The sequence below is a fragment of the Aspergillus ochraceoroseus genome (genome assembly GCF_002846915.1).
Source record: "Aspergillus ochraceoroseus IBT 24754 chromosome Unknown P175scaffold_4, whole genome shotgun sequence".
NCBI lineage: Eukaryota > Fungi > Ascomycota > Eurotiomycetes > Eurotiales > Aspergillaceae > Aspergillus > Aspergillus ochraceoroseus.
The window spans coordinates 2,111,298-2,135,404 of NW_024468479.1; the positions used below are offsets into that span (position 1 = coordinate 2,111,298).

Consider the following 24,107-nt stretch of genomic DNA (forward strand, 5'->3'; position numbering starts at 1 on the left):
GTATAGAATAGATTTATAATATCTAAATCTCTTCTAGGCATGGGGGGTATAACTAAATAACTAGATAAGATAAAATTAGAGAAATTCCTTAATATTACTAGGCTAGAGTAGTAGAAACTAGATATTAAATAAGAATAGAATATTTATAGCTAGTATTAGTAATAATAGTTTTCTAGTAACTAGAGATAATTAGTATATTTTTAAAAATTTTAGAATAAAGTAAAATTATAAAATAATATATTTTAGAATTTAATTAAAATATTTTAAGTTAGAAAGAATATTAGAAAGTTATTAAATATTTTTTCTTCTAAAATAAGATAATAGAACTTTATAAAGTAAATATTAAAGTTTAAATTTCTTTATTTCTAACTATAAAGGTAGTTTTAAGTATTTTAAACTTAATTAAGATCTTTAAATACTATTTCTAGATAATTAAGTAGATTAGGATAATCTAGAAATTAAGGAATACTAAATCTTATTTTAAGTAGAATTAATTTATAAGCCTTTCTAATTAAATATTCTATTATATAGGTTAGTTAAGTTTTAATAGCTAGGAAATAATCTAAATTAGTATTTATTTTATTATAAATTTATTATATAAAGTAATAAAGATTAAAATAAGTATTATTAAATTTTTATAAATTAGGAAGTTTCTTACTAAAATAGATACTAGAGAGAGGGCTAGTAAAAATAAATATAAATATTCTTATTATATTAGCTACTATAGTTTTAGTAAGGGGAGTATATTTAATAGAGGTAGGGATAATAATAAGAATAAGTATAATAAAGATAGTAATAACTTATAATATAGTAAATATATACTTAAATTTAATTAACTTTTATTAAATTATTTTTAATTCTTTCTTCTAGTATAGTACTACTCCCTCTTTCTTAGCTAGCTCTAGGCTAGCTTTATTAATTTAATTTTAGAGGGTATAAATCTCCTTTTTTAAAAAATTAATATATTTATTATAAGATCTAAAGTAAATAATCTAAATAGTAAGATTATTAATAATATAGCTTATAAATTTCTTAACTAAGTCTATAATTAAGAGTAATTTAAATTATTTTAATATATTAGTAATAGCTATACCTAGAGTAAAAGCTATATAATATTATAAGAAGTAGGTAGGTAGTAGGTATAGCTAATAATAGGGTATATATTCAGGCTATCTATATATAAGTATAATAAGTAGAGATTAGGTTAGGATAAGAATATAGCTTAAAGAGCTATAATAGGATCAGGGGTAATATAGCTTAAATACAGGAATAGAGGTGGATAGTTAGGGCAGAATCTAACCAGATAGGTACACGGCTACGCCATGACAAGGAGTAGGTTAAATAAAAGGTAGGAATAAAGATAAAGTTAAAGCTTTATTTAATATTTAATTTAAAACTATACTATATTTATTATAGTACTCTATTATTCTTAACTTGGGATTATTAATTTATATATTTAATAATTTATATTAATTTAAATAGTATATAAAATTAATATAAGATAATTATATATAAGTAAAAGACTTGAAAGTACCTATTATAGAATATAGAGATATTAGTATATAAATTATAATTTAAAAAAATAAAGATATAAAATATAGCTATATAATTCTTAAAAATATAACTTATTATAAAAAAATAATATATAATCTAGTATTACTTATATTACTAAACTAAATAGGTATTTATTTTAAGAATAATCCTAACTCTAACCTACTTTATACCTCTAAAGGTATAGTAATAGCCTATCTTAATAAGAAATATAACTAATTTATAATAAAATATAATAGCAAACTATATAGTATAATAGGCCAGGTAATATTCTAAATTATTACTAGTATTAAAGATATAAAATAGTAATATTTATACTTTAGATATCTAGGACCACAGGTATTAGATTATTTAGTTAAGAATATTAAGGGGGTAAGGATTAGAGAACTTACTATAGTAGAATATAATACCTATAGTATAGTAAAAATAAAGTAAAGAATTAATTAAAAGAATTATATTATTATAGAAAGACTAGATCTATAGTTAGTAATTAACTTTTATAACTTTAAAATAGGAATAGATAATTACTAAGCCCTATTATTAGTTATAAATAGATAGTTAGATTTTATATAAGATTACTATCTCTTAGATTAATATATAGAGATAATTAAAAATACCTTACTTAACTTATTTACCCTCCTAGAAAGATAATATAATATTAAACCCTAAGTAATTAAATTAGATAGTAAGATAAAGAGATAGTTAGAAGACTTTATATAATCTAAAGGAATAAGACTTGACTACTCTACTCTATATATACTAGCCTAAAATAGAGGCGCAGAGTACTTAAGGGGTATAATAAAAGAGAAGGCATATATAATAAGATAGGGAGTAAAACTACTTATATTTTTATAGCCTAAATATATCTATATAATAATATACTTATATAATTAAATATCTAAATATTAGGTAAGATAGAAAATATTAATTAACTAATTCTATATTTATATTACCTACTAAGATAGAGTAGTAGTAGAATATAAGAAACTTTAAGAAGCTTATCTAAAAATATATAATTATAAAATATTTATAATAATTAAATTATAAGTAATTATAATAGCAAAGTATAGAAAGTAGTTTAATCTAAGAATATTTATAGAATATATAGTAAGATATAAATTTCTTAATATCTATTAAATATAGAATCTAAAGAAGGAAAAGAAGATTATTTATATAAGGGATATTATATTTAATAAGGAAGAATTTTTTTTAGAAAATAGAGATATATTTATCTAAATAATAAAAAATAACTTCCTAATAATTAAAATTAATAAATTTAAATAAATAATTAAGAATATTAAAGTTAAAACTTATATTCTAATTTAAGAAGTATTAAATATAGATTATCCTATAATAAAGGATATTCTAGAAGGTAATTTTAACTTACTTAATTATCTAGTTTAAATATTAAGATTAGTATTTAAAGTTATGGATAAGAATAAGAATACTAATATAAATAAGTAAATAGCCTATCTAATACTACTAGATAGTAGCCTAGAATAATTAGCAGTAATATTAGTAGGTACTTACTAATATAAGATAGCCAAAATTAAAGAAAAAACTAAGCTAAATAGAAGCTACTAAATTATATAGAAATCAGTATTTATAGTAGGAAGGTTAATATAACTAATCTAATAAGATAGAATACTAGCCTCTAAGGTAGAAATATAAAAATAGAATAAGTAACTAGAGAATTAAATTAAGACCTACTTAAATTAGTTACTAATCTTTCTAAAAATATACTACTAAGTTAAAAACTATCTATTATTTAAAGAATTTATAAAGATAGAGCAGGACTACCTAGCTAGTTATAAAATAATAAAAATATAGATAGAGATAGATAGATTTAAGTATATAAAAGTACTAGAATATAAATAAATATATATATATAAAAGTAATTAAAGTAATAATCTAACTAAATATAAAATATGCTTAATAATAAAAGAAGATTAATAAGAGAATTTAATAAAGGACCTTTATATTATAACTCTAGTAATAAGATTTCTTTAAATCTTTTTAATAATAGTAGCCTAATTTAATCTAGAATTAAAATAATATAATATTATAAATATATTTATTAATATAAATAATAATAAGAAAATATATATAAAAATATCTTTAGAATATTAAAAATTAGATAAAGTATTAAAGCTAAAGAAAGTATTATATAGATTTAAATAATTCTCTTACCTATAATAAATAACTTTCTAAAAGATTTTAAAATTACTAGAATATAAACTTATCTTATATAAACTATATTATATTACTAGAAGTAAGATTTTAATATTCTTTTATATAAATAATATTATATTTACTTATTACTAAAAATTATTAGTATAAATATAGGCTACTATATAAGAACTTTAGGACTAGTTTAAGATAATAGAAAGAAATAACCTATAATAATTCCTAAAAATAGAGATTACCTAGAATAGAGAGAATAGACTTATCTAGCTAGATTAGTTAGTATATATTAATAAGATTACTAACCTAGTAGATAAAAAGAAAAGTCTAGATACTACTCCTATATTAGTAAAAATAATATCTTAAAAAAATTAAGATAGAGTATCTTACCTATATATTTAATAATATTAATAGAAAGTAGGATCTATAATATATATAATAATTATAATATAACTAGATATTATATTTATAGTATTCTAGTTATTCTAGTATCTTATAAATTCTAGTAAAAAATACTATATTAAAGTAGATTAATATTTATAATATTTAAAAAGAATAAATAAACTTATCTTATAACTTAAAGATTTAGATAATTACCTATTATATAGTAATACTTTATTTATAGATAATTAGAACTAGAGAAGCTTGTAGGGGTATATTATAAAGCTATTTAAAGATATAATAGGGTAGAAAGCTAGTAAGTAGGTAATTATAATAATCTTTATAATTAAAGTAGAATTATTAATATTATTATATATAGTAAAGAAAGGAATCTTTATTAAATATTTACTAGATAAAATCTAGATAGAGTTAGAGAATTTAACTATTAATATTTAATATAATAATATATAAACTATCTAACTAGTAAATAAGAAAATTAATTATCTAAATATAAGGCTATACTATATAGATATTTATAATTACTAGATTAAATAAGAAGTCTAAAAGGGAAGGATAAAAGTATTATATTATTCTACTACTAAGATAATTATAGATAGATTAATTAAGGTACTATCCTACTAAAGTTTTGAGGTATTTATAAAGGATTTAGGGATAGTAAAGAGACTAAAGTTAATAGATAATCTATTACTAGATATAGTTTAAACTTATCTAGAATAAGGATAGTATCTTAAATTATATAATTATAAATTTAAACTAGATAAAATCTTTTAAACCTGAGAGGGTATATTAAATTAAAGGGGTATCTTATGATATACTTAGTAAGTAAAGGGGGGTTATTACCCTATATTAAGGCCTTAGGCAAGCACACAACCCCCTAATAGACACACACATCAATATATCCAATCACCTGCTTCCATTGAGCTACCCCTAGGATCATCATATATCCGACAAATCAAGTAGATCATCCCATCCTACACGTGACTGCCACGGCCATTAATAAGCAGTTATATAAGAATAACTAACTAGTTAACTAGTTATAGTTAACTAACTAACTAATATCTAATTATCTACTCTATGAAATTCAATTTTTATTTCCCATCTACAGATTAGGTATAGAGTTGTGGGTGCCATGATAAGCTTTACTTATCTCGCTTATCATTAGGGCACCCACCCAATTATTAATTTATATTACATGGTATTTTTTAGCACAACTCTACCCACGCCAAGAGTTAATCCGCTCCGGCGTCCCCCGAACCCGGAGCCAAGTCCGAAAAACAACGGAAGCTTTTAAAAGAGGCCGAAGTCGCTTGCCGCAGCGTCTTCTCAATTTAACAACAACCACACCATGTCGAGTGCAAGGAACTTCGCAGTCGCCCTCCGAAGGGCTCGCGTACCCAAGCCCCGTTTCATCGGGCGGCCCATCGTCTCCCAAATTCCCGCCGTTGCAGCCACTCGTGCCTTCACCAACACATCTACATTGCGAGCGACAAAAGAGGTCAAGTACACGAGCGATGCCTATCCCAACCTCAAGCGCAACCCCGGTTTCGCGGGTATTACTGCGGAGGATGTGAAATTTTTCAAGGAGCTTCTGGGCTCCCCCTCCGCGGTGATTGACGGCGTGACGGCGGACGCCGCGGATGATATCGAACCTTTCAATGGTGACTGGATGCGCAAGTACCGCGGTCACACAAAGCTGGTCCTGAAGCCCCAATCCAAGGAGGAGGTCAGCGAGATCTTGAAATACTGCAATGGGAGGAAGCTGGCTGTTGTTCCTCAGGGAGGTAACACGGGCCTAGTCGGTGGGTCTGTACCGGTGTTCGACGAGATCGTGATCAACATGTCGCGGATGAACAAGATTCGCTCCTTTGACGATGCTTCTGGAGTCCTAGTTGTCGATGCTGGTGTCATTCTCGAGGTGGCTGATCAGTATCTGGCGGAGCGGAATCATCTGTTCCCGCTAGATCTCGGTGCCAAGGGCTCATGCCATGTTGGGGGAAATGTCGCGACCAACGCTGGTGGCCTCCGTCTCCTCCGCTACGGCAGTCTTCACGGCACTGTCCTGGGTGTTGAGGCTGTGTTGCCCGATGGCACTATTATGGATGGCCTCTCGACTCTACGGAAGAACAACACCGGGTACGATCTGAAGCAGCTTTTCATTGGGTCTGAAGGTACCCTCGGCATTATTACCGGTATTTCGATTATCTGTCCTCCCCGGCCGAAGGCCGTCAATGTTGCCTATTTTGGGTTGGAGAGCTACGACCAGGTTCGCCAGGCGTTCAAGGAGGCCAAGGGGCATCTTTCTGAAATCCTGTCTGCGTTTGAGCTGATGGACGGCCGCAGTCAGAAGCTGGTTCGTCAGAGTACAGGGAACAAGTATCCCCTTGAAGGCGAACATCCCTTCTACTGTCTGGTTGAAACCAGCGGATCGAATGCCGAACATGACATGGAGAAGCTGGAGGGCTTTTTGGAGCACATTATGAGCGAGGGCATCGTCGCTGATGGTGTCCTAGCCCAGGACGAGACTCAGTTCCAGGGCATCTGGGGCTGGCGTGAAGGTATCACCGAGGCCCTGAGCCACCTGGGTGGTACTTACAAGTACGATGTCTCGATTCCTCTCCCCGAGCTGTACCAACTGGTGGATGACTGCCGGGAGCGCCTAACAAAGCTTGGATTCGTCGGTGATGACGACTCCTTCCCTGTCCGGGCTGTTGTTGGATATGGTCACATGGGTGATTCGAATTTGCACCTTAATATTGCTGTTCGGCAATACAACAAGGATGTCGAGAAGGCCATTGAACCCTGGGTGTACGAGTGGATTCAGAAGCGGAACGGCAGTATCAGCGCTGAGCACGGCCTGGGCGTTGCGAAGAAAGAGTTTATCGGCTACAGCCAAAATGACACCAACCTCACGTTGATGAAGCAGCTGAAAGCTTTGTACGATCCGGTAAGTCATCTTCCAATGCCCTGCCCGCTGTCGAGAACACTTGCTAATGGAGGAGTAGAACGGAATCATGAACCCCTACAAGTATATTTAAATGTGCATACTAAAAAAGAGGATGTATCAAGATTTTGGACGCGGTAATTTCTAATGCCTAATAAAAGTAGCCTGGAGAGATTGCCATAGATACTACCCTGCTGTCAACGAGCCGGTGCTATGAGCCCAGTAAAGCAAGCATAGTAGAGCCTTGAACCTCATGGATGGCCAGGGGAAGTAACCCAACTCCTATCAGCTTGATATAAACTAGCATTATATTTTTAGAAGCCTAAGAAATGTCATGTACGCACTAGTATAGGACCAGTAGAAAAAAAAATGAACTATATTAGGTATATAATAATAACTTGCTTAGGTTCACAAGTGATGCAGCCAACTTTGGAATAATGCAGAATCTACCCTCGGCAAGGAGTTATGTATGTAGCCGGAGTTATTATTAGTCCAAGATTTAAGCCAGCTTATCTTCCTTTATTCTACTACATATACCACCGCAGTCATGGCATCTTCACTTAATCGCGTTCTACAAGGCCGCAAACTGTCGTACAAATTGATTGAGGTGCTTAAATCACCCTCTATTTTCAAGGCTACTATTGTACCGAAGTCCCAGCAAATGCCTTCGGTCAACAAGCAGTCAGTATAGTATATCAATGCAAGTTTCTACGCAAGACCTTACTGACCCCTTGTTGAGTGTAGTGATCAAGGATGTTGCCCTCGAGCGAGAGCTTCGCGCACACCAGCTTCCCGCAATCAAAGCTTCTCCCTACATCCGCCAGGCTTTGGATGTAATCGAGAAACGTGAAGACGAAGATTGGAGCCCGTCGCCGCCCTCTATCACAAATCGCATAGTTCTGGAATGGATGGATACAGATTTATGGCTCCCTCGACCTTTGGACAAAGGCTTCTCCAATCCAAAATTGCCTCAGATTGTTGCTCGGTCTATTTTAGAAGCATTGGTAGTCTTCCAAGAGATGAAGGGGGTTCACACAGGTATCCTCTATTTTGCTGATATCTGTGCGAGTTCATTAATGCGTTGTGTTAGATATCAATCCCAACAACATCTTTATATCTAACCTGGATGCGCCTCTCCCTACTGTTAAACTCGGTGATTTGGACAACGGTAAGTCGTAAAATGACTTCTTTTGGATCGATTTTTGCTTCTTGAATAGCCTTCTCAGAAGGCGTCGCCAAGAACAGTCAAAATGCTCAGACTCATGAAACTCGCGCTCCGGAAGTATGGCAAGGTCTTGGTGTCTGGCATACATCTGATATCTGGTCTCTTGGTGTCACAGTATGTTGGCTTTTCTTACCCGGGCCCTATTCCTTACCTAAACTTGGATTATAGCTATCTCATTGGCTCATGTCGCGTGGTCTATTTGGCCCCTGTGATAAGATTATCCAAGATCATAATACAGCGTGGTGCCTTGCAAAGATATTCAGACTCATTGGACCTATTGATCTGCCGGAAAATCCAGAATACCAAGATGAGTTTGAACTGGCCGCGGCGTTGGAAGCAAGTGGGTATATGGACCCCAATACCGGCGAGCCGAAACCCTACATAAACGTTGGTTCTCTACGGGAAGAGCTACAGAAACTGCCTCGGGATATCTGCTCTGAATCCTGTATCGACTTTATCGAGCACTTGCTTGTTATTGATCCTGCTAAGCGCCCTACGGCCAAGGTTGCTTTACAGCACCCGTTTCTTCAATCGACCGCCAGTTGATTCGTTGACGTGCCGCATAGGTGACAGATTGGTCAAGTTGACCCTTCCTTGGTTGACACTGGCCACGGCCACATGGCCCAGCTCGGCCAACAACTGGCTACCGACCGAAGCCACAGCCGACCACGCAGTTGCCAGTCCGGCTGGACCATGGTAAAGAGTTTTTGATCTATCATGGGGCGAATTTGGTTTCGATTCGGCTCCGGCCGCCACTTCCATGGCGCGTTGTAATGGCCCGGTTCTCGCCCAAAAAAAAAAAAAAAAAAAAAAAAAATTAAATAAATGAACACGGAATTGCTTGCATCCCCTCGAGCCGACTCAAGACACTCTGATGCTTGCAAGGATCTTGCGCATAGACCCATTGATGGTGTTCAGTAAACCGGTTTGCAACCCGTTCCAGCAGGCCTGTTACCCGGAAGAACGATCAGTGTTGGATCGAGACAAGAATCTTTTACTACGGATTAGAGCAAATATGTAACAGAAACGGCTTGCATTCATATTCTTGATGTCAATAAAACGGCGATCCCCTGCAGGGGGGAGGAAAGGAGATAGTAGAAACGCCCGAGAAATGACGGCCATACAGGATGGTAAGCTAAGAGAATATAACATCAACATCCATATTTATTCATGATAGCCCTAAATGAAGAGTCCTGCAGAAGCTGTGTGGCGGTTAGACGTTCCTCTGGGCAGTAAGTAAATACTCTAGACATGATAGAGCGTACTTGTTCCCGCTCAATTTCATCAACCTCAGGACGAAAGTATGCAATTGTTGATGCGAGATCATGATTTGGATCGGGTGTTTTACTCTGATCATACCAGGAATCAAGGCCTCCGGGGTGAGTGTAACGGCCCTTCCACGGCTTGGGTAGTGGGCCCAGACATCGGACGATGCCAGATAGAATTCCACCCTCAAGTCAGATAGGGAAGGGCGGATAGCCAAGATAAAGTTCCGCGAAGATGATCATGTAACTCCACATGTCACAGGCAAAGCTTGGGTCATTCCCATGGAGTCGATCTGGGGAGCAAAATTGCATAGGGGGATAGCCGTGTTGAAGTCACGGGGTCGCCAAGGTTCATCGCCAGACCAAAGTCACCAAGATAGAATTCCTCTGTGCGTATGCTCTCAGGAACCTCAATGGGCCGAACAAGCTGTCCTTGCTTCTAGAGGCTAATAAAGGGTATGCTTTGCTTCAGTGGTCGACCAAGTAGCTCATATTTGGCGCTGCGCTTGAGATTGTGAAGAGGAACCATCCCCCACATACAATTCCTCTCATTCAAGTCTGTCGAATATCCATTAGAGTGCGGACCAATAGGAAGAGAGCGACAGACATGATTCACTCACCGCGGTGTACAATTCCGGCTTTGTGTAGATTTTCTAGGGCTGCTAGTAATTGCTGGGCAGCGGACATGCGAGTGCCCATGGCCAACTTTCTCAGGAGACCCCGGCAAAGGCATGGGCCCATCAACGGAAATACTAGAACCTGATGATGACATTTGTTTCCACGGAGCTGAAAGGTCGCCAAACGGGTCACAAGGTGTTTGAATAATTTCATCTTGCATGCGATTTTCCTCTTCTGACCATTCACCCGAAGACATGACTTTTAAGTGCCACATCCCTCTTGTCCTGAAGGTCATGGGCCATCCAGACAGTAGCGAAGCCACCTGAGCCTATTTTATGCTCTATAAGGTATCTCTCATCGAGCACCTCTCCGACGCAAATGGGATAGAAGACGCGTGAAGATTCTTTCAAATCGTACTTATTCCAGGGCTCAACAACCTCTTCAAGGTCAAGTTCTTCGTCTTCAGTCCTCACAAAGTCACCGAAATCCGCCATGTTATTGCCTTTATGTGGAGAGGCTGCTGTCGTTATCACCATAACCGTGACCCGCCACTGGAGAGCGTTTCAGTGCTAGCATATCGATACTAGAGGGCGTGATGGTGATGTTCAGGGAGGTGATGGCGAGTTTCGTCGCCAGAAAAGAACCATTCAAGCGTCTGCGTCGAACACTTTTGGCCAACGTCATCGTGTGTAGAATATCTCTACCCACGCTGTAAGTCCAGGATATAGAGCAGCCTAAGGCATGAGCGTGTTACATAAGCTGCATGAGGCGTTGCCTGAGGCGGCTAGAGCCCGTGGTTGCCATGCACTACGAGCGCTGTTAGCCTGTTGTTTCTCCCAGACCATCGAAGATCGAGCGAATCACCCATTGGATGCAATGGGCCTATTCATTCGATCAATGGATCGAGCACTACTACTCGAGTCTCTATTATTGATGTACTTTCCTTTTCCGCAGCTCCCTTCCTTTCTCCCGACACTGGTTTACACGACCTATTCAGCTCAGCAATAAACTCTTGCTGGGCAGGAATCAGGTTCCTGTGCGGGTCGCCCCTTTTTCAGCTTTGGTTTTTTTTTCTTTTTTCTTTCTTTTTTTCTTATCTCCATCACCTCAGCGCCCCTGAGCTCCGGGAAGCTGGAAGTGATCGAGCACCATGGCAGACGATATGGCGAGCCAGTACCAGATGATGGAGGAGTTGGGAAGTGAGTGATGATGAGAAATAGTTTCATTCGCCTCAATTACGTTGTCTAACTGCTGGTCCCATGTTAGGTGGAAGTTTTGGAACCGTGTACAAGGCGATTGACTTGACAACTGGGGAGATTGTTGCGATTAAGCATGTGAGTACAAAGAAAACCAATTGTGCGTTGATCGGAACCTAATTGACCATTTCACTGCATTCTAGATCGATCTTGAATCGAGCGAAGACGATATTCAGGAAATCCAGCAGGAGATCTCCGTGTTAGCGACTTGCGCAAGCCCCTTCGTTACGCAGTACAGGGCGAGCTTTCTTCGAGGGCATAAACTATGGATTGTGATGGAATTCCTGGGTGGAGGATCGTGTCTGGATCTGGTAACGCTGCAACGATGAATAATTCGTCCTCGAGAACGGAGTGCTAATCGCGCTACAGCTGAAACCTGGCGTATTCAACGAGGCGCACGTCGCTATTATTTGTCAACAGCTTCTGCAGGGATTGGACTACTTGCACAGCGAGGGAAAAATTCATCGCGACATCAAAGCAGCCAATGTCCTCCTGTCACACACGGGGAAGGTGAAGCTAGCGGATTTCGGAGTCGCCGCGCAACTGATCAACATCAAATCACAACGCAACACCTTTGTCGGAACCCCGTTTTGGATGGCACCCGAGGTAATCCAGCAGGCCGGGTATGACTACAAAGCAGATATTTGGTCGCTGGGAATTACAGCTATTGAAATGATTAATGGGGAGCCGCCACATGCTAGCACCCATCCCATGAAGGTGCTTTTCTTAATTCCCAAGGAGCCGGCTCCGCGTCTCAAGGGCGACGAATACAGTAATACGTTCAAGGACTTTATTGCGCAATGCTTGACTAAGGACCCGGACCACAGACCAAGTGCTAAAGACCTTCTAAGACACAAGTTCATCCGAAACGCTGGGAAAACAGAGGCCCTGCAGGAGTTGATCCATCGGAAACAAGATTGGGATGCAGGACGCGGTGTGGCTCCTAACGTCAAGTACTATGCTGAATCTCTGTAAGCCAACTACCGCTATCCCCAATGGTTGATAGTGACTGACTTGTCTCTTGATAGAAATACGATCACTCACCTGAAGGATGACGACGGTTGGGTTTTTGACACAGTGAAGGCAGCTACTATGGTAATCCCCGAAGATTCTGATGACTCTGAGACCATTTCCGATATCCGAGACCCTCTCTACGATGAGTCCGCTGAGATGGTCGAAAATCTACGCATTTCCAGCCCTCCAAACCCACCGAGGCATGCGACCGGCACCGCCGTACGCCGCGTTCCTGCCCCCGACCGCAGCCCTTCTATCCAACGAGCAAAAAGACGATCGAGCGGCGTGAAGCAGCCACTAGGGGTAGATTTAAGCTTTGGCAACAGCCCGTCCACAGTCCGTCAATTCCGACGGGTATCTGACAAGGTTCCTGGCACGGACTCATACTCCTCACAGCATCTGGTTGGTGCGGACGAAAATGCAAGCCCCAAACCTCTATACTCCGAGCCAAACAGCAAAGAAGCTCAGTTAGGCCGCCGAGCATACACGAAGGCAATCGGTCTCGCATGCCAGGAGGTCCTTGGGACAACAGGAGACCAAGAAAAACGAGAGGCGATTTCTCGACTGGCAGAAGCCTGGAGCGATCTGGAAATGGTTGATCCCGAGGGCCTGTACCATATTCTCAAGGCTACAAATGAGAAGCTCCAAAGGTAAGCTTGTTGATTTCCATCTCGGGGTGACCCCTTTTTGCTAATGAAACTCTGGGTCAGCGATTCCAAACTGTCAAGCCTCGTCCCACAAGCTCCACCACCCGAATCCCCACAGAGGCCGCGTCTGATGCTGGCACAAAACAACCCACACCTGAAAAGTCATCGACGGCGCCAGTCCGCGGCCACGGTGGAACCAAATATGCAGCCGACGCAGCTCGCGAACCTCCCTGGCCAGCAGGTACCGGGGATGGAGCACATCAAGCAATTATCCGATGTCCTCTACCAGCGATGGTCCGAAGGTCTTCGCAATCGTTGGCCAGGACTGTAAAAACGGGCCATTTTTTTTTTTTCTTATTTCTCTTTTCTCTGTATAAAACGGTTACTGGCGCTGGATTCCTCGGTAAAAAAACAAGGCTTTTCCTTTCCCCCATTTACTCACTTACAGCCCACCCCCTAATTCCATCGCCTGCAATGCCTCCTAACTCGAGGTCTTAATTCATTCTCTCACCCTTTCTTCAGGCATACACACGTTCGTTCAGTTCTGCTTTACAGTGTTCAATTTCCTGGAGCTCTTGTTCTGATATCATCCACCCGGGACTGGGTTCCGGGTCGAATATTCTGCTGTTTCTTTCTAGTGAATCTTTCCTGGAGCTTGTGAGTATCTGAGGTTTCCTCATCTATTTTTTTTTTTTTTTTGGACTACCCTTCGAATTTATGCGATCCAAGTGGTGTTGAGGTTTGTGTAAGTAATGTGATTTGGTTCTTGTACATTTCATGTATGGCGTATTCGTACGAGGGTTAGCAGTAGGGACTTGAATATTAATTCTCTTTGATACACACTCAGTTCCCTGAGTATATTAGGGGTTGTAGCTGGTGGAGATGCCAGTGCAGTTAATTACCCAGCATGGGCTGTAAAGGCCAATCTCCGGAGGATTAAGCAGGGTGAAGAACTCGATACCCCAGGTGGATCTAATAATATAGGTATCCATACTCTGTACCCCTTCCTCATCCATTACTATCTCTACAGAACAAAATCAAATTATTCCCTTTACTTTAACTCATTTACAACTTCTGTCGATCGACCCCTGAACCAGCTGAAACGGAAAAGATACGCGTTGGCGGGCCGCCTTTGTCCACAGCACAAGCGCTGTGAGGATGTGCTAAATAAGACTAATTAAACGGCCAGTCTGGGCTCTGTTGTTGGTGACGACTCTTGTTCTTCTTCTTCGTCTTCTTCTGATTCTCCTACAAATTCCTCTGTTCTTCTCTCCCCCATCAATCAATCTCCTTTCCATCACAGTCCTTTTCTCTCGCTTCGTCTTTTCTTTCGCTCCCCTTCCTCTCTTTCATTCTGTCGCCCTCTCTGGCCTGTCATCCTTCGTTTTACTGGAATGTCATGATTTGATCATTTTGTCTTCTCTCCCGTACCTAGGTAGTTGTCTTTTTTCCTCTTTCCGCCATGGGGGATTCCCCGGGAACGGGTCAGACGGAATCCACGCCGGAAGCGTCCCAAACGTTGATGTCGTCTGCCTCGCCTCATAATCTGGTTCCGCCGCCGCCATCTGATTCCTCAAAAGAAGACCGTCAAGGGTCGTCGTCGTCGTCGTCGTCGCAAGAACAGCCACAGCAGATCCCGTCAAAACGAGCCTCTCTCCCTCCACGTCCTCCTGGTGGTGCCCCCCGTCATACCAAGCGTTTGACCTTGAACTTCCCCATCAATATCCCTCAAGGAGCGGCCTTTGATCCTAGCGCCTCGTCCTCACCCGCAGGACCCATGACACCCATTGCTCGATCGTCCGCTCGCCAGTCCCCGGTGCACACCATTTCCACACCAGCCCCGTTTGACGGCCAAGATGATGGGTCAAGCCTTTTGACTGCGATCGCCTCGCAGGAGCGCAAGGTGCTCGAGCTTCGCGAAGAGCTCCACCGGGCGGAGTCGGAACTGGATTCCCTGAAGAAACAATGGACGTCGTCGGAGAAAAGCAAAAAACGGACGGAGATCCATCATCGCGCCGAACAATTACTTCCGCTCAAGTCCCCCGATAGAATATCCACGGAGAACCTGGTCAACAGTAGCACACACAGTAGGGAAGAAAGCGCCAGCGGCGCCTCAACCCCTTCGATCGTGGCCCAAGCCAGACTCAGCCGGGAGCTGGAACGACGACAAACTGTGCTCGCAGCTGCGGCCACGCATGGGACTACAATATCTGCAAACGGGAGACGAGTCTTTCAAGGCTCCCATGCACGTACCCTGTCTTTACTCTCCCCCACTCTGGGTTCTGCTGGCAGCAAGCGGATCGGATCGGAGTCCGGATTAGGCGCAGTGGATAATGAGCGTGTAGGCCGGCCTCCACGATCAGCCACTATGCCTTCGGTCGACCGAAGCCCTGTCCCTCCTTCTGCTATGGCGCCGACAGAGGATATGATCTCACAGTGGCGCAAGACGATGCCTCCGCCCTCACGGGACCTCCTCTTGCGCACCGGCAAACAAATGGCATCGGACCTGAAAGAAGGACTCTGGACATTTTTGGAAGACATCCGACAGGCTACAGTGGGAGACGAAGGGATTTACGCCACCGAGTCACGGACGATGCAGCCACCCCGAAATCGGGATTCAAGCTCGACCTCACGAAGCCGAGATCGATTGTCCGTACAAGGACGCAAGCCCTCACGATCACCGTCATCGGGAAAGAAATCGGGGGCAAACACAACTGGTAAAGACTCCAAGTCGGCGGACATAGACGCGACGTTCTGGAGTGAATTCGGCATTGATTCACCTGGGCAGAAGTCTCCCAACGCTCACAGTACCTCCAAGGGCCCCAGCAGGCCGAACGCACCAGAAGATCCAAGCCTCCTCGACGTTGATGAGAGCTGGGATGACTGGGATACACCACAGCCCAAAAAGACGCATACTCCGTCCTCGAGTCGGTCTACGATAGAGTCGAAGCCGGATCAGTCACCCACGACTCAGAATAGCAGTCCTCGTACCAGCACTAGGTAGGTTCTGGTTTGCGTCTGAGCGTGAGGCCTCTCTCTCGTTTTCTCCCTTCCTTTCCCCTTCTCTCTCTCTCTCTCTCTCTCTCTCTCTCTATTCCAAGAGCTTTCATCTGACTAAGGGTAGTTTCGGTGACTGGGGCCATGATATCTTTGACCCCAGCGTAGCTGACGGCATCCCCTGGCCTGCCATTACGAAAATGGCACCTTCCAAGCTAGCCCGGACAGCATCAAACTTGATGGCCGAATGGGAGCGAAGTCTTTCTCCTTCATCTGAGCGCAACAGCCCGCTGTCCTCTTCAGCCCCTGGAAAAGACAGCAAGAAAGACTGAAATTGTTTCTTACATATTTTTTTCACGTTACTTTTCACACGATTCTTCACCGACCAGTCCAACTTTCGGCCCTGGGGTTTGCTGTATATATATATGGACATGAATATGCACGATCTTTTCTATTCTCGGTGGACCGATTTGTTATATCTCAAGCCAAGCAAAGCAAGACTATGGATTCACGCAGGGTTATGATTGCAGGTCCCAATACCGTTATGATGAAGCGTTCTCTTTACATTCTTTTTGCAGAAACGTTTGCCTTTTTCAAGCCGCTATTATCCGAACATGGCTTGGCTGCACTACATGTTATATATATTATACTCTTCTTGTTTTCCAATTCAGATTTTCTTTAATGAACAGTGTCTACGAGAAGAAAAAAGGGTACCGGCGCTCTAACCAGGCACGATCCACCCGATAAAATAAACCAACCTGCATTACCGCCGTCAAGAAGATGAAGTCACATACACCCCCAATCCCCTTTTCCAATGTCCCGGGCTCATTCCGCCTCCAGGAACTACCTCAGATACCCTCCCTACCTGCAATCCCGATCTCAGTGTGGAAAAGACAGGAATAACTATCACTTGTGCTATTGATAGGTCTATGAGGGTCTGTGGTCATTTTTATACTCGGTGTTTAACGAGCTCAACAAGCATCCTTGACAGAATAATTCTACTTTAGATCGAATAGAAAAATCGTAATGAACAAGTTTATACGCAGCCAAAACGTTCTGCCTGAGGCGACAGTTCCATGCAACCGCACACGTGACCCAACTGCGCAAATGGTCTCTGTGGCACGTCGGGAATAAATTTCGCTTTTTGCCATCTCCGCGTTTTCTCCGGGATTCAAAGATTATCGTCTACGGACCTCTTGAGCTTTCGTTGCTTGCTACCTTTCATTCTTTTTTTTTTCTCTTTTTGGTTTTCCCTCTGTGATTTGTTCTAGAGAGGATCTTAATTCAGTGAGGAGTGTTTTTTTTTTATGTAGTCTTTTTCCCCCCCCCTCTACTTTCCTTCAGATAACGAGTCGAGTCGAGTCGAATACGTACATACGCAGCAGCGTTCAATCATGAATTTCCCAGGAACGACACCAACCCAGGCGACGCCTATGGGTCTGGGTGGACTCGCCGGTGGCGGCATGCAGGGCATGACTGAACAGGAGCAAGCGATGGTGAAAATGGTTCGTGCACCACACACCACTTACACTGGTAGTCCTGGCTAAACGCAAAGCTACAGATGCAATCGGGGATGGAATCGTGCCCGATAAAAACCGTCATCTCCGGTGGTATGGGATTTGGTCTTGGAGGTGTTTTCGGCTTGTTCATGGCTAGTGTGAGTATCACTTTATCTCTCAAGTCTTTTGTTTGTTTGTTTGTAGTTGGTTGGTTCGTTGGCTGTCTTGTTTTTGTCCCTGTGAGATGTTACTAACCCGGGGGGGGGGGGGGGGGGAGCGAATAGATGTCCTACGACTCCACTTTCACACCGCAAGGCAAAGCCATCGCCGACCTCCCGTGGCGCGAACAAGTCCGTCGCGGCTTCAAAGACATGGGATCGCGATCTTGGTCGTCCGCGAAGAACTTTGGAATCGTTGGTGCGCTTTACTCGGGTACGGAATGCTGCATTGAGGGGTTGCGCGCAAAGAACGACCTCACGAATAGTGTGGCGGCTGGTTGTATTACTGGTGGTATTCTCGGTGCAAAGGCCGGCCCGCAGGCAGCGGCGGCGGGTTGTGTTGGTTTCGCAGCGTTTAGTGCCGCAATCGATGCTTATATGAGGATGCCGTCGGAGGAGTAAGTCCACTTACAGGGTCGGAGGAGGAGGACCGGGAAGAAGAGGAGGAGATAATTATGGGTGTGGCAGCTTGCCGAGGCTGTCGGTTTATATTTATACTCGTGCGAAGGCGTTTGGGTTGACAATAGATGGGGCTGCATTATGGCGTTATGGGGGTTTTACTACGACTACGACGAGTCAGTGACTTGTGCATTGGTTGCAGATTGCGCACTCGCTACTCCTTTGTATATTATTTGAATCAGTGTATAGATTAGAGCGAAGTGGATGATTGCGATTGAGAAATTCCATGCCTTTTATCCAACAAACTTCCTCCTACAAAGACAGCCTATACTTGTTTACTGCCCCCGGATATTGAACCAAAATCATTGAACCCCTTCAGGCCTATTTGGTTTTTTTTATAAAAACAGGAGCATATCCTGACTGAGGGTAATCCACATAGACATGCCCAGATATGCAACTTCTGGTGTTTCAAGGCGAAGAATTCCAAGTCGACGTCGACTTCTCTTCGATATCTCGAATTAGATGCCCAGTTCAGGTTGTCATACAATGATTCCCTCCCCCATCCCCTCAGAGAGAAATCTTGTAATAGTTATAGGGGTTGCATATGTATACCCAACACCACCTTTCACACCGGTGCGCGTTTTGTATGACGGAAACCAGATATGTGTATGTCGATGGCGTTGAACGACCATCCATTCCAACAGATCGCAAACTCGAACTGATGTTTTTATTTTTGGGGCGCAATATGCAACATGGCTGCTCTCTTGTTAATTCACTATCTGCGTAGAGTCAAGCAAGTCAAGCAAGTCAAGCAAGTCAAGCAAGTCAAGCAAGTCAAGTCAGGTCGCGGCAGGTGTTACGCACCAGTTTTGGCGGACTGCAACAGCTTCTTCAACCCACTTTTCTGCTCGTGGGGGGCACAGTACAAAGTTGATTGGCGGCTGTCGATAGAGGCATTCTCGATGCTCTCTTTCTCGCGGGCTTGACGGACATAGCTCAGTTGGTCCTGTCCTGGGGTGTTGCGGAAATTGGGAAATCCTCCAGGCATTGTGAGATGTGAATGTGAATTAGAACTAGGTATAACGAGGGTTTTAGAGTGTGCTTTGAAAAGAGTAGAGGGACTGTTTGGATGCTGAGGAATTGGATATCTATCCCTATACATGTGAATTCTTATATATGTACCAGGTAGGGCTAGGATTCTGTACTTCGTCTGTATAGCTAAGCACTTACCCCGATTCTGACTCCGACTTTTGACTCTATAAAAACTATGACTCTTACGGCGTACTTTGAGTCTAATTTTTATTCCTGGATGTGGCTGTGACTCAGGACTGACTTGCATGACTCGAGCAGAGCCAACTCTTGTCTACCTATCTACTAGTTAGTACAAGCATTGACACTGAATATAATATCTTTTAACTCAGGCTAGTCTCCACCATTCCTTCATTGGGACCCCGAAAGCGTAGTCGCTAGCTCTGACTCTTCGCCATTTCCTGTCGAAAATTATACAAATCTCAGCATATTCGTGTCGTATCTCCCACAGTGATTCAATAGATTTGCCAAATGCATAAGTGCCAATATTAGTCATAACGCGGCTCATGTAGAAATTGGAAGCTATCCAAGGTTCCAGGAAACTATAAAAGATTAGTTGTTTGAACGTCCGCAAAATGGCCGTGGATATGACGTCGAATATATCACCGAGTGAATTTTCAAGCTGCGACAAATCAAATATAACCTCTAGCCATGACCTGCAAAGTAAGCATGGAATATACCATCGAATAGTTATCGTGCGCATAGCGTTGACAACACATAGAGGTTCGATTACTCCGTGGATAATCCACTCAACAGAGAACCCTCCGTTAAGGAGCTAGTTTCGAGGTAACTCACTTGAAAAAGAACAGCCTCAGCCTCAGCCCCAGACCAACAAGCTTAGATATATAACCTCTCCATCGCTTTCATACGATCGTAACCACGGCCCTATCCCCTACCTGTCTGCAAGCACCCACGTTGTCCGAATCGACGGGCTCGTAGGCCATCCTCTCAGTCTCTCAATCGACCAACTCGCCAACGACTTCCCCCAGCATGAAGTCTGGTGCGCCCTGGAATGCGCCGGGAATCGGCGCCACACGATGCGCACCATGCTCAAGGAAGTCGAGGGCATTGACTGGGGCGATGCAGCGGTCATGAACTGCAAATGGAAGGGCCCTAGACTACGGGACATATTGCATCGGGGTGGGGTCTGCAAGGCCCGCCCGGGACTCCACGTTGCGTTTTCCTGTTACCAGGTGCAGTGCCAGGATGCTGGGTGGTTTGGGGGAAGCGTGGACCTGGAAAGGGCGTTGAGTATCGATGCGGACGTGATTCTTGCTTTGGAAGTGGGTTTCTTCTCCCTGGTTGTTAATTTTTCTACCGCCCCATCCCCTCGTATAATCCATTGAAATACAATAAAAAAAAAAAAAGAGGGGGGAGGAAATGATGCTGATAATAATGGCAGATGAATGGTTCTCCGCTTCTGCCGTGCCATGGGTACCCTGTTCGCGTTGTCCTGCCTGGTATTGCGGGAGCACGGTGGGTGAAATGGCTCGACGAAGTCACGGTCCAGGATCGCGAATCGACCAATTTCTATCAGCAGTATGACTATAAGATCCTTCCGCCGGAAGCTGTGGATCGAGATACAGCCGAACCGTACTGGGATCGGACGCCTGCCATGTGCGAAGTGCCAATTAATTCGGTTGTGGCGGTCCCGGAGGATAATGAGACTGTTTGGCTATCGGATTCTGGAAAGCTCGAGGTCAAGGGATATGCAGTTCCCCAAGGATCAGATGGCCCGATAACGAAAGTTGAGGTTTCTGCCGATGGGGGAAGGAGTTGGGTGGATGCGCAGATTGAAGATGTAACTTCGGAGAGCATGATCAAAACCAAAGCAAAGAACAAGTGGTGTTGGGTTTTGTGGAGGGCGGAGGTTGACATTGAAAAGGGAACTGGAAGAGAGATCGTGAGTCGCGCTGTTGATGCGAAGGGAAACCAGCAGAGAGAGCATTCGCAATGGAATCTAAGGGGAGTAGGATATAATGGGTACGGCAGAGCTAGGAATTTGACACTGCTTTAGCTGGAATCCTGTGCCGTTAATGAGACCGGAGTCGGGCAACGTGCTCGCTTTGAATGACGGAATTTAAACGTTTTGAAATCGGTCTATTCTAGTACAGCGCAATACATACATACAAATGGGTTGATTATGGAAGCACGATATACTTCTCCAAGTGCTTGGGAATCGCCTTTCTCAATCCCTTGGTCTCGAGCCAGGTGTTAGAGAACAGACGGTCAGCATATCGGTAAGCACCGTCGCAGAGAATTGTGACCACAGTACTGCCTTTGCCGAGGTTCTCGGCCACTTCCTTCGCGGCGACAACGTTGAGCGCTGAGCTAGCACCGAGATAGAGACCTTCCTCGTCGAGACAGCGGTAGATCATCTCAATAGACTTCTCATCACTAATGTTCAAGGATCCGTCAAGAGTACCGATATCGGGCTGGAGGTTATCTGTAATACGTCCCTGGCCAATTCCTTCCGTGATACTGCTGCCTGCACGCTCGACCAGGTTTCCACCGCTCTGGATATAGCTGTGGAGGACACTGCCTGGGGGATCGGCGAGGAAAGACTTGACTCGACCGTTGCTAGCTTGCTTCAGGAAGTAGGTAGTTCCGGCAAGGGTTCCTCCTGTTCCGGTGGCGCAGGTGAAGGCGTCGATCTTGCCTTCGGTCTGCGCCCAGATCTCCGGGCCGGTGGTTTCAATATGAGCTCGACGGTTAGCCGTATTGTCGAATTGATTCGTCCACACAGCATTGTCCAGGGATTCCGCGTGTCGTCGTGCCTGGTGGTTGTAGTTCTGTGGGTTTTCGAACGCGACAGCCGGAACGGGGTACACTTCGGCACCCAAAAGACGCAGCAGGTCGATCTTGCCTTGCGATTGTGTGTTGGGCATGTAGATAACAAGCTTGTAGCCCTTGGACCGGCAGACGTGAGCCAACCCAATTCCAGTATTTCCAGCGGTTCCTTCAACCACCGTGCCGCCGGGCCTCAGAAGACCTCTCTCTTCCGCATCTTTGACCACAAAGAGTGCAGCCCGATCCTTCACACTACCTCCGGGGTTCTGGAATTCCGCTTTACCGAGGATGTTGCAGCCGGTCTCTTCAGAGAGTCGCTTCAAACGGATAAGAGGGGTATTGCCAATCGCTGGGAAGGCCATAAAATGTTAGGATATATGTCAAGCTTCTCCCAGGTCTTCATATTGTCACTGGGCCTTACCCTCTGTGAGTCCGTTAACCACACCCTGAGCCTTGGAGACCCGGACACCATATGAATCGGCGCTGCGCAGGGCAGTGGTGCCAAATCGCCGGATACCCTGTCGGAACATTCTATAAAGACCTCTGCCACAGCTTTCAAGTGAAAAGAAAGTAATACCTCAGCGCATTGAGGGGTTCCCTGGACAGATCATCGTCAATTCATGCCGATTTTCGGCTTTGTCATGGCAGGTCACATGATCGATGGCGTGATATATGTACATCTCGGGCGAAAGGCTTCAGATCCCATGGACATTGATTTCAAATTCAAAATGCGTTAAGAGAGCACAGTAAGTTTAGGATTCGGCGTAAAAGGAATGACAATGTCCAACGTAATGTAATGCCTTCATGTTTATTAGAAGAAAGAAAAAAAAGATATCACGTGAAATACCCTAACCCTTACAGTCGGTGATCACCTGATGCCCGGTCCCACCTGACGCCCGATTTCCCCTTACTGACTGTTTTTTTGATAATTTTCAATAACTTATATCTTAACCAATATGGGTTTAATTGAAGCCGCGATAGAAGTAATTAACTTGTTAAAGATTAGTAATTCAATTAATTATACTAAGATTACAAAAGAGTTTAGTATTAATTAGATAATACTATTAAGATGCTACTACAGGGTATAATACCCTAAAGACTATTAATATAAGTAATAGCAAGTTCTTACTAACTAATATAAAAAAGAACTAATAAATTATATTAATAAGCTTACTAAGTAAGACCTCTTTATATCCTATAAGATACTTTGGAATTTTGTAAAAAAAATTACTAGTAAGAAGCCTAGAAAATACTAGCTTGGGTACTTTATAAAATATTACTAAGATAATCTTATCTTAACCTATATAATAGCTATTAATACTGCGTGAAAATAAGCTAATTCTATATATAAATATACTTTATATTTTAAGTTATTAAGCTAGAAAATATAGTAATATAAGTTATAGCTAGAGAATATCTATAATATAGATAAAAAAGGATTTCTTATTAGAATACTAGTTAAAGGTCTCAGGATTTTCTTAAAGTAGAAATATATAGTTAGAGGAGAGCTTAAGCAATACCTATAAGATAGAAATTATAAGTAGATAACTTTAATTACTTATATTTATGCTAATAGAACCTCTCTCTTACTAGGTTTTATTTACCAGGCTTCTACTAGTAATATACAAGATTCCTAGCTTTAAGACTTTAATCCTAAGCTTTATTCTTGCTTCTTTACCTCCTCTACAAGTAATTAGACTAATAATAAGCTAGAATATACCTAATTAATTAATATATTTAACCGCGAGATCAAGAATAAAGTATATAGATAATAAAAACTTCTTATCCTTAATAATTATAGATCTTACCTTACTATAAAGTTTATTAATTACTATAATACTAATAAGATCTTATTAATAATATATCTATCTTATTTAACTTATTTATTATAGCTACTTAATATTAGGATCTTTAGCCCTCTCTCTACTACTTATAGTAAGAATCTTGAGGACTTTCTATATAAATTAATAGGCCTTAGTTATATTACTAAATAGGACTTCTTCTACCTCTTC

General features: G+C 41.9%; 10 protein-coding genes across 10 annotated transcripts; 6 read left to right on the forward strand and 4 right to left on the reverse strand.

The window, feature by feature from the left end:
• The first annotated feature begins 5,386 nt into the window (after window positions 1-5,386).
• Window positions 5,387-7,461, forward strand: P175DRAFT_0501810 (FAD-binding oxidoreductase). The gene is made up of 2 exons (XM_040897249.1): window positions 5,387-7,081; window positions 7,140-7,461. The coding sequence occupies exons 1-2, from the start codon at window positions 5,483-5,485 to the stop codon at window positions 7,170-7,172; spliced, it is 1,632 nt and encodes a 543-aa protein (XP_040752556.1). The 5' UTR covers window positions 5,387-5,482; the 3' UTR covers window positions 7,173-7,461.
• Window positions 7,462-7,625: 164 nt separating this feature from the next.
• Window positions 7,626-9,082, forward strand: P175DRAFT_0516733 (uncharacterized protein; the record flags this gene model as incomplete). Its single annotated transcript, XM_040898925.1, has 4 exons — window positions 7,626-7,759; window positions 7,818-8,116; window positions 8,308-8,417; window positions 8,472-9,082. 4 exons carry the CDS (start codon window positions 7,626-7,628, stop codon window positions 8,847-8,849), a joined length of 921 nt encoding a protein of 306 aa, XP_040752557.1. The 3' UTR covers window positions 8,850-9,082.
• Window positions 9,083-9,135: 53 nt separating this feature from the next.
• P175DRAFT_0501811 (uncharacterized protein) lies at window positions 9,136-9,475 on the reverse strand. The gene has a single exon (XM_040897250.1). It carries the CDS (start codon window positions 9,423-9,425, stop codon window positions 9,255-9,257), a length of 171 nt encoding a protein of 56 aa, XP_040752558.1. The 5' UTR covers window positions 9,426-9,475; the 3' UTR covers window positions 9,136-9,254.
• On the reverse strand, window positions 9,455-10,680 carry P175DRAFT_0516734 (uncharacterized protein; the record flags this gene model as incomplete). The annotated part of the gene is made up of 5 exons (XM_040898926.1): window positions 9,455-9,754; window positions 9,906-10,000; window positions 10,049-10,126; window positions 10,189-10,399; window positions 10,459-10,680. The coding sequence occupies 5 exons, from the start codon at window positions 10,678-10,680 to the stop codon at window positions 9,455-9,457; spliced, it is 906 nt and encodes a 301-aa protein (XP_040752559.1).
• A 419-nt stretch (window positions 10,681-11,099) lies between these two features.
• On the forward strand, window positions 11,100-13,802 carry P175DRAFT_0501814 (STE20 family serine/threonine-protein kinase). Its single transcript, XM_040897251.1, has 5 exons — window positions 11,100-11,520; window positions 11,586-11,753; window positions 11,812-12,413; window positions 12,471-13,106; window positions 13,167-13,802. The coding sequence occupies exons 1-5, from the start codon at window positions 11,446-11,448 to the stop codon at window positions 13,432-13,434; spliced, it is 1,749 nt and encodes a 582-aa protein (XP_040752560.1). The 5' UTR covers window positions 11,100-11,445; the 3' UTR covers window positions 13,435-13,802.
• A 763-nt stretch (window positions 13,803-14,565) lies between these two features.
• P175DRAFT_0532545 (DUF4048 domain-containing protein) lies at window positions 14,566-16,432 on the forward strand (the record flags this gene model as incomplete). Its single annotated transcript, XM_040899973.1, has 2 exons — window positions 14,566-16,103; window positions 16,228-16,432. The coding sequence occupies 2 exons, from the start codon at window positions 14,566-14,568 to the stop codon at window positions 16,430-16,432; spliced, it is 1,743 nt and encodes a 580-aa protein (XP_040752561.1).
• Window positions 16,433-17,494: 1,062 nt separating this feature from the next.
• Window positions 17,495-18,219, forward strand: P175DRAFT_0436808 (translocation channel protein TIM22; the record flags this gene model as incomplete). Its single annotated transcript, XM_040893827.1, has 3 exons — window positions 17,495-17,605; window positions 17,662-17,757; window positions 17,884-18,219. 3 exons carry the CDS (start codon window positions 17,495-17,497, stop codon window positions 18,217-18,219), a joined length of 543 nt encoding a protein of 180 aa, XP_040752562.1.
• An 819-nt stretch (window positions 18,220-19,038) lies between these two features.
• Window positions 19,039-19,718, reverse strand: P175DRAFT_0248243 (uncharacterized protein). The gene has a single exon (XM_040892688.1). It carries the CDS (start codon window positions 19,553-19,555, stop codon window positions 19,073-19,075), a length of 483 nt encoding a protein of 160 aa, XP_040752563.1. The 5' UTR covers window positions 19,556-19,718; the 3' UTR covers window positions 19,039-19,072.
• Window positions 19,719-19,956: 238 nt separating this feature from the next.
• Window positions 19,957-21,322, forward strand: P175DRAFT_0509646 (putative sulfite oxidase; the record flags this gene model as incomplete). Its single annotated transcript, XM_040898444.1, has 4 exons — window positions 19,957-19,968; window positions 20,027-20,091; window positions 20,147-20,588; window positions 20,708-21,322. 4 exons carry the CDS (start codon window positions 19,957-19,959, stop codon window positions 21,320-21,322), a joined length of 1,134 nt encoding a protein of 377 aa, XP_040752564.1.
• Window positions 21,323-21,446: 124 nt separating this feature from the next.
• Window positions 21,447-22,625, reverse strand: P175DRAFT_0437903 (cysteine synthase A; the record flags this gene model as incomplete). The annotated part of the gene is made up of 2 exons (XM_040893876.1): window positions 21,447-22,444; window positions 22,517-22,625. 2 exons carry the CDS (start codon window positions 22,623-22,625, stop codon window positions 21,447-21,449), a joined length of 1,107 nt encoding a protein of 368 aa, XP_040752565.1.
• Window positions 22,626-24,107: the final 1,482 nt, after the last annotated feature.